General features: G+C 63.9%; 2 protein-coding genes across 2 annotated transcripts in view; one reads left to right on the forward strand and one right to left on the reverse strand.

Moving 5' to 3' along the window:
- Positions 1-6,183, reverse strand: part of EMIHUDRAFT_469808 (hypothetical protein) — a gene marked incomplete at its 3' end in the record, with an annotated part of 8,154 nt that extends 1,971 nt beyond the window's left edge. The window contains exons 1-13 of the mRNA XM_005773783.1: positions 5,631-6,183; positions 5,342-5,456; positions 5,033-5,118; positions 4,906-4,963; positions 4,602-4,688; positions 4,399-4,532; positions 3,894-4,190; positions 3,626-3,712; positions 3,495-3,566; positions 2,918-3,136; positions 2,036-2,095; positions 712-783; positions 97-163 (exon numbers count right to left, since the gene is read on the reverse strand). Of these exons, the coding sequence (XP_005773840.1) occupies positions 97-163; positions 712-783; positions 2,036-2,095; positions 2,918-3,136; positions 3,495-3,566; positions 3,626-3,712; positions 3,894-4,190; positions 4,399-4,532; positions 4,602-4,688; positions 4,906-4,963; positions 5,033-5,118; positions 5,342-5,456; positions 5,631-6,119 (1,843 nt within the window). The 5' untranslated portion in view covers positions 6,120-6,183. The remainder of the gene's footprint in view (positions 1-96; positions 164-711; positions 784-2,035; positions 2,096-2,917; positions 3,137-3,494; positions 3,567-3,625; positions 3,713-3,893; positions 4,191-4,398; positions 4,533-4,601; positions 4,689-4,905; positions 4,964-5,032; positions 5,119-5,341; positions 5,457-5,630) is intronic.
- A 264-nt stretch (positions 6,184-6,447) lies between these two features.
- Positions 6,448-7,377, forward strand: EMIHUDRAFT_241247 (hypothetical protein; the record flags this gene model as incomplete). The annotated part of the gene is made up of 1 exon (XM_005773784.1): positions 6,448-7,377. The coding sequence occupies one exon, from the start codon at positions 6,448-6,450 to the stop codon at positions 7,375-7,377; it is 930 nt and encodes a 309-aa protein (XP_005773841.1).
- Positions 7,378-8,189: the final 812 nt, after the last annotated feature.

An 8,189-nucleotide genomic window follows, 5' to 3' on the forward strand; every position in this document is an offset into this window, starting at 1 on the left:
AAATTTTTTGCGCGAGTTTCACTTGTTTTCATGGGAATTCGGCGTACTTGCGGCCATGCTATCACGCCTTGCGACAGCCTGGTCGGCGCTGCTGACCGTGCCATGCTGCACAGTTGATCACCTGCATAGCTCGCGGCCTTAGTATCAAGCATTCAGTGACGACCTGAGCGTACGGCCAGTAGGAAGGTGTCCTTCCATCGTGTGCACGCTTGGCGCAATGCGCGTCGCCTCGGATTGGCTGCTGGCACTCTCGAGGCTACGCCTACACAGCCTCGCGCGCATGGGCAGTCAAGAGGGACCACGCACCTTCTCAGGACAGCACCAGTGCCTCTCTCTTGGACCGGCAAACGTGGTGGTCTCGTGTTACCAATGTGGGACCAGTGCGGCATCGCGCCATCGACAGCTCTGAACTGCGCCTCACCACTGACCGGGAAGGCCGCCAAGGGGCCAGCACAGGTCGCACATTGTGGCAGCAGCCAGCAGTGCATGTCTGATAGCTAGAGCAGCAGCGTCAGGGTCTCGCAGGGTCGGATCGTGTCAAGCCTCTCGCCCGGCCGGCCGCGTGCAGACGTCGGCCTGTCTGCTGTCTGGAGTGATCTGTCGGCGGTCAGCATGACCGATCAAGCGCCACTCTTGAGCAGCGTGCGCGCGTGTTGGGTTTGCGCACGCCCCGCTTGTCGGGCAGCAGGAAGCGAGAGGGGCCATCCACACCTCGATCGCGACACGCGAAGAGGGCAGCGCCAAGTCGAGCAAGTAGCCAGTGCGCGGCTCGAGATACTCCTCCTCCAGACCAACCAGGACACGGTGGCGAGGCGAATCCGCGCAACGGATCGCTGCAAAGCGTGAGATCCTCACTTGCGTGCCTTGCATGGCGGCGCAGCAGGATAGGGTCGATTCCGCATGGTACGGGACCCCTCGATCGTCTCGCCCTCCCTCACTGGTGTGTTCATTGGGGGGGGTCATAACAAACACGGTACAGGATCGAGGTGCACGCCGCTGAGGGACCCCAGAGGGTAGATCGAGCGGTGTCGTCCCCCCTCTCCATCATCTCACTGGGAGAAGTCGGCGGTGATGGCGGTGTGGCCGATCGAGCTACAAGAGGAGCTTGTTCAGCATGATCCGGGAGGGTCGAGCAGTTCCTCACTTCCACACTGGGTGAGCTTCAGACCTCGGGCCTCTCACCCCTTCACCTTCGGCTTGTGTGGATTCGAACCACCGCCGGGATGGAAGCTTCCTGCTTCCATCTGAGAGGGGAGGCGGATTTCAGCCGGACGGTAAAGTGGTCAAAGCAACTTGAGGCCGCGCTGGTGCCCCACACATCACCCCCCATCTTCTTACAGCAGCAGCGAGACTGGGCCGTTTCATTGCACCTCAGGCCCGCCTCCCTTGGATCTTGCAAACCGCTGCACCCCTCCACTGCGTATGCTTCGTTTCGTCTTTTTGTTCCGCCCCCGCCCCAGATCCTATTGCTTCCCCTCTCTTTTGAGGTCACCCCATCCGGGTCCTCCCGATCTCCCGTCTCCCCGAATACGCCCCTCCCCTCCCCACCCTCCACCCCCACACCGCCTCCTCCTCAATCGGCCACAATCCAAAACCAAACCAGGTGGCGATGGAGGCCGTGCCTGGAGGATGATCATTGCACGCGACTGTGTGCCCCCACGGGCGCACGGCCGTGCCGCACCGTATCACCGACGCTGCAGCGAGACGCCGCTTCCCGCGTCCCTCGCACTGTGCACATGCTCGACCTCGAGAGCCTCGACGGACGACACTACGCGCGCGCTCGCACGGTAAAAAATACCACACGGGTTTGTACTGCTGTGCCACTGTAACTAGCCACTGGACTACGGCAGAGCCGCACACCCCAAAGCGCCAAAGGGAGCGATCATGGCAAACTCTCCCGACTCCACCTCCATGTCCTCCATACATTCAGCGACCACTGGATCGCCGCGCCTTCTCCGAGTGGTTGGCGGGTGGCGGTGGCGCAGCCCGCCCCTCACGCCCCGCCGCTCGACCGCCCCCGCGACAGCCCCCGCACCTCTGACGGCGAGACGGACTCGAGCGACGGCGCAAGCGCGTTGACCGTCTCGAGGAAGGCCTGCGGGGACGTGCTGCGGACGTGTCGTGGGCGCCGTCGTGGGCGCGTGCTCCGGCCGCGCGCGGCGCGGAGAGAGAGGAGGGTGGGCTCGGGTACCGTGGGGCAGGGGAGAGAAAGGAGGAGGGTGTGGCCTGCGGCTCTCCGCCGATGTCGAAGCGCGTGCCGTCGACCAGGAAGCCCTGCAAGCCCGACTCGGCGCGCAACACGTCGAGCGCCTGAACGCGGCCGATCGCGGCTCATCTCGGCTGTGCGGCGGCTACATCTCGACGATGTCTCGGCCTCGGTCAGCTGCAGCGACGGCTGCATCTCGGCTGCATCTCGGCGGCATCTCGGCGGCATCTCGGCGGCATCTCGCCTCAGTGAGCTGGAGCGGCGGCGCGGTCGGCGAGGCACCTCGAGCGTCGGCGGCATCGGCGAGCCACTGGAGGAGGGCGCCTAGCGGACATGTCCACGACATGTCCGTGGCATGGGCGAGACACGTCCGTGCAGGCGAGCCGCCGGAGTAGGCCACCCGTCTCGGTGATGATGTAGAGGCCAAAGGCGCTGAGGTACGTCCCTTCGGGCAGGCCCGGCACCGCCAGGTTGGTCGCGGCGAACTCTGCGGTCGGCTTCTCCACCAGCATCGTCAGGTGCACGCGCCGCGGCTCGGCGTCGCCGCCGTCGCCAAACCGCGTCGGCCAGCTCGCCTTGCCGGAGATATGGCCGAGGTACGGCCGAGGTATGGCCGAGGTATGGCCGAGGTATGGCCAAGATCTGGAGAGATGTCGGGAGAGATGGCTCGCCTTGCCAGAGATATCCCACTTGCCCGTCGCGCAGCCGTACCGGTGCACGTGTGCCTGCGGGGAAGGTTCCGAGAAGGCTCCGAGGAGGCGGCGAGGAGGCGGGTAGAAACCGCGCCGGTGCAGGTTGTGCCTCGGCGGTCCTCTGCAGCGCCATGACGGAGGTGCCCGTGTAGGCGGCTAGCAGCTGCCTCACGCACGACGTGCCCTCGGGGTGCGCGGTGGTGTAGAGATGGTCGCCGAGCAGCAGCAGCGTCGGCGCCTTAGGCCAGGAACGGAACCGTAAGCTTCTCCACACACACAAGGTGGCGGGGAAAGGGCCAGGCAGCCCTCGCTCTAAACGACAGGAGTCCCACCACAGCATCCAAAGTGCGAGGGTGCACTGGGGTGAGCGGTGTGGGAGAGGGAGTACATCCGAGGGACTCGGCGTTGCCTGTCCGACTAGTCGACCTCTGCCTGCCTGCCCGCTCTCGACCTGCTCTCGGCTGTCCGTGCGTGCGATCTGAAGCCCGGGGGCTGTGTCGTTGCGTGTGAGTGTGGTGTGCGCGCGCCTCCTCTTCGAGCGCAGCGCGGGCGCAGAGGACGGCATGGCCGAGCCCGAGCTGCTCCTGCTGCTCCACCAGCTCGACCTTTGCGCCCACCTCGCGGATCTTCTCGGCGTAGCGCTGCAGCCGAGGCGGCAGCCGCGCCATCTCGCGCGGCGAGGGCGGCCGCCGGAAGAGCGCCTCAACATGTGACGAGGAGGTGTGACGAGGAGGTGTGACGAGGAGGTGTGACGAGGAGGTGTGAAGAGCGCCTCAAAGTGGCCCTTGTGCTCCGGCGAGACGACGATCACGACCTGCAAGGATAAGGTAGACGTCTCCACAACACACACAGGGGCAAGGCCCGGGCGCGCGGGGGGAAGCGGTGTAAGATGTGTGTGTGTGTGTGTGTGTGTGTGTGTGTGTGTGTGTGTGTGTGTGTGTGTGTGTGTGTGTGTGTGTGTGTGTGTGTGTGTGTGTGTGTGTATCACGCACGACCTTGGCGAGGCCGGCGTCGACTGCCTGCTCGACCAAAAGCAGGATCGCGGGCTTAAGGATGCCGTCGGCGTCGAGGAGCGGGAAGAGCGCCGGCGGCGTGGTACGTGAGGCGGGGAAGGAGGCGGCGGAGAAGGAGGCCGCCGGCACGACCGCCTGGCCCACCGGGCGCGACGCGCCAATCTGGAGGGGCATGGTGCGCATGCCGAGCTCCGTCTCGACAATCCGCATCGCCGCCTCCGCGTCGGTGGCGGAGCGGCAGAGGAGCTGCGCGCAGCCGTCCCCCTGCGAGCCGACCCCCTACCAAAGGCGCGTTCATGAGGATAAACGAGAATCTTCATTACTCATCTAGGTCCCCGAGCCGACCCCCTCGGCACCAAAGATGCGTTTTATCATGAAGTGGGCCAGATTAAAGGACTCATTCGTGCAAGCCTTTTGCCTTGGCACCAACGGTGCATGATTTAGTACTGCGTGAGCCGTATACCAACTATTAGTTCAGATCGCGTACCTTCGCGCCGAAGATGTGCTTCCGTAGCGGCTCGTGCCGCAACACGCGGTGCAGATTGGGCGCCGTCAGCTGCGACGGGCAGAGCGGCGTCGCCAGCCGGTCAAAATGCTCCTGCGCCTCGTCCATGAGCGCGCCTGCGGCCAGGTCTCGGACATGTCATGGACGCGTCGTGGACGTGCCCTGTGCCTCCTCCATTAGCGCACCAAGCGCCGCCATGTCGCCGCAGTCGAGCGCCGCCATCGCCGCCCTGACAATGCGCTGGTTGATCGCGCCGAGCAGCTCGTGCACGCCTGCGGGGAGATAGAGGGAGATAGGGGGGAGATAGAGGAACGAGCTCGTGCACGCCTGCGGGGGGAGATAGAGGGAGATAGGGGGAGATAGGGGGGAGATAGGGGAACGAGCTCGTGCACGCCTGTGGGAAAGGCTTCGAGAAGGCTCCGACAGGTGCCGTCTCGCCCACCAGATGTGGAGAGATATGGGGAGATGTGGGGAGACATCGGTGCACGCCTCGCTGCGCATCGTCATCGGGGACCGGGTAGCACTTTGTGAGCCGCTGCAGGATGACCGTCGTGTCCTACACCGAGGCTCAGAGAAGGCTCCGAGAAGGCTCCGAGAAGAGCCGCTGCAGGATGACCGTCGTGTCCTTTGTGCCGTCCAGCTCGACGATGACCAGGTGCAGCGTGCTCTTGAGCGACAGCTCCTCGCAGTCGAGTCGGTCGCCTGCGAGGCGTGGGGCGATCTGGGGCGATCTGGGGCGATCTGGGGACGCATGGGGAGGCATGGGGAGGCATGGGGAGGCATGGGGGAGATATGGGGAGATATGGGGGAGATATGGGGGGATATGGGGGGATATGGGGGAGATATGGGGGATATGGGGAGATCTAGGGAGATCTGCGGAGATAATATGGGGGAGATGTGGGGGAGAGATACGAGAGCCGGTCGCCGTCGAAGGTCATCAGCACCGGCCGAGGACCAAAGGCGCAGCACTGGTCCATCCGGCCGCACTGCGAAGGCGTCGTGATCTCGCCGTGGTACCCCAGGTCCATCTCTCCGCGCACCTGCGTTGACCGGAAAGTGTTCGCAAGTGTCTCGCAAGGGTCTCGGAAGTGGTCTTGGAAGTGTCCCAACAGCTGTGGATGGGTATCGGGTGCCGACCCGGGAAGGTGGAGAAGCGGATCGCCGGCACTCGGCGCGGTGGGCGGCTAGGAAATATCTCGGAAAGGTCTCCACACCGTCAGCTTGAGGTCGTACACGCGGTTGAAGGCGCGGGCGGCGAGGACGCAGGCGGCGGCGGAGGAGGAGAGGCCCTTTCGCGCGGGAAGGTCCGTCTTGTAGTTGTGCAGCACCAGCCCAGACACGTGGCAGCGCACCAGGATCTGGTACGCCACGCCGGCCACGTAAGAGAAGTGGTCGCCGGTCGCCGCGGCGGCAAGGAGAGCCTGCGGATCCATCGAGAACTCTGTGGGCCCGCAGACGTTGCCACCCTGGTCGATCGAGGTGACAATCAGCTTGGACGGGTGCCGGCACGCCCGCGCGTACAGGCCCTGGTTGGTGCCCGACACGAGGCACATGCCGGGCAGCAGCGACGAGTTGAAGCGCCGATACGAACCGGCCCAGTCGGAATGCTCGCCCATGAGGCAGATGCGGCCGGGGACAAAGAGCTCTACCGTGCGCTCCGAGGCCATGTACTCCTCGAGATCTTCAATCGCGCTGAAGGCCATTGTGATCGCTCTCGCGCGAAGGCAAAGGCAAAGGGAAAGGCAACTCGCGCCGACGCAATGTGGGGTGATCGGGCGCGCTTTGCGAGCAGGATGGGGTTGCTTTTTTTCATGTAAACGCACAACCCCGGGCCCGAAATCGCACAGAGCTTTTTTTTCATTGTTTTCTTTAACATAATTTTCTTTTTGTTTGATTAAAAAGAAAGAACATTTACTTGGCGCCGCGAGATCAGCGTCTCTGCCACCAATGACAGCAAGAAAAACAAAAACGAATTCTCCTTAGAAGGAGAATTCAATCTGGTAAAAAGAAAAAGTCGTGCACCGTGTGTATATGTCGCGCTCGCCCCGCGCACGCACCGAGGACGACGCCCCGCCCACGGACTGGCTGGGCGAGCTGCCGCCGGAGCTGCACCTCCGCATCCTCGAGGGCGTCGACGACTTCTCCGACTGCGCCGCCTTCAGCCTCGCGTCGCCGCGCCTCGGCCTCCTCGCCCTGCGCAGCGGCCTGGCGCGCTTCAAGGACCCCCTCTTCGCCGTGGCGATGCGGCTGCTGCTCGTCCAGCGCCGCTGCGCCGACCCCTTCGTCACGGTGTCGGCAACGCTCAATGAGGTTATCCTCCGCAGATACGCCGCCGACCGCCGCGCCAGCGCCGACCACTTCCCGTGGCTTGCGAGGGTGAGCCCGGCGCTCCGCCTCTCGTCGGAAGTGACGGGTGCTGGCGCGAGTCGCGCCGAACACTGGAGACTGCGGCGCGGCGAAGAGAATGGCGCGAATCTGCGGCGACGCCTCTTGCAGTCCGGCACGGTGCAGCACTACGAGGGCGAGCGAGGCGCGGAGCGGGTGGTGCGCATGGAGTCTGCCGACGGCGAGGTGGCCTTCTACGAGGGCGAGCGAGGCGCGGAGCGGATGGTGCGCATGGAGTCTGCCAACGGCAATGTGCAGTACTACGAGGGCGAGCGAGGCGCGGAGCGGCTGGTGCGCATGGAGTTAGCCGACGGCATGGTGCAGCACTACGAGGGCGAGCAAGGTGCGGAGCGAATGGTGCGCATGGAGTTGCCCGACGGCACTGTGCTGCACTACGAGGGCGAGCGAGGTGCGGAGGAGCGGGTGGTGCAGGCGGGCGCGAGCGAGGACAAGGCGGCCGTGGAGAAGCGGTACAAGGCCATGCGGGTCGCAGAGCTGAAGAGCGAGTGCGAGCGCCTCGGCTTGGCCACCACCGGCGTCAAAGCAGCGCTCGTGGCGCGCCTCCTGGCGGCCTGAGCCTGTTGAACTCTCGTGCGCATATATGTTCATGAATGACTCCACCGGTGGAGACTCCAGCGCTGTTCTTCACCTTCCTACTTGAATCCTACACACAATGACATGTGCATGTGCACATGTTGTATGGCTAGTTCCAATTCACTCTGACACGCGCTAATCTTGAAAATAGAGGGTGCGGTGCGTCCTAATCTAAAATCTGAGGATTCAGGATTGAGGCATCGCTTCAGTGAGGCCAAAGTGAGTTTATGGATGTGTGAGAACGGTACGGGACACGAGGAGTCACGCGGACCGACTCGTCGGTGACTCTGCTGCACGCCGTTTCAGATTTTTCTCAGCGTGAGCGAGACGTGGAAGAGTGCCACCGTCGGGTAGGACGGGTCGGCCCGGAGTATCAGAGTAGCCGTCGTGGTCGCGGCGAGCAGCGCCGGCCACTCCGGCGCCGCGTCGGCAACGTGGGAGCATGTCCACCGCCACTTCGCGGTCACAGCGCTGTTGTCGCCAGAAACGCCGCTACGTACCTTTTCGGGCAAACCATCGAGATGCATGTCGATTTCGACTTGACGGCGGCATGGAGGCATCACGTCTCCATGCCGCCGTCAAGTCTCAGCCAGTCTGCGGCGACCACAGCGCTCAGAAAGGTACATAGCGAGCTATTCAGAGTCAAGCGAAATCCCACACTGGTGGATTTTGGTACGCACCGCACCCCCTATTGAAAACGCGTCCAACGGAGCTCCGTGTTGCTCCCAGCGGAATCCCCCGCGCTTCCTGCGGCCATGGCCGATGATACTAGTATGAGAGGTCATCTAGCTACC

This window comes from Emiliania huxleyi, assembly GCF_000372725.1.
Source record: "Emiliania huxleyi CCMP1516 unplaced genomic scaffold EMIHUscaffold_327, whole genome shotgun sequence".
In the NCBI taxonomy this organism is placed as follows: Eukaryota; Haptophyta; order Isochrysidales; family Noelaerhabdaceae; genus Emiliania; species Emiliania huxleyi.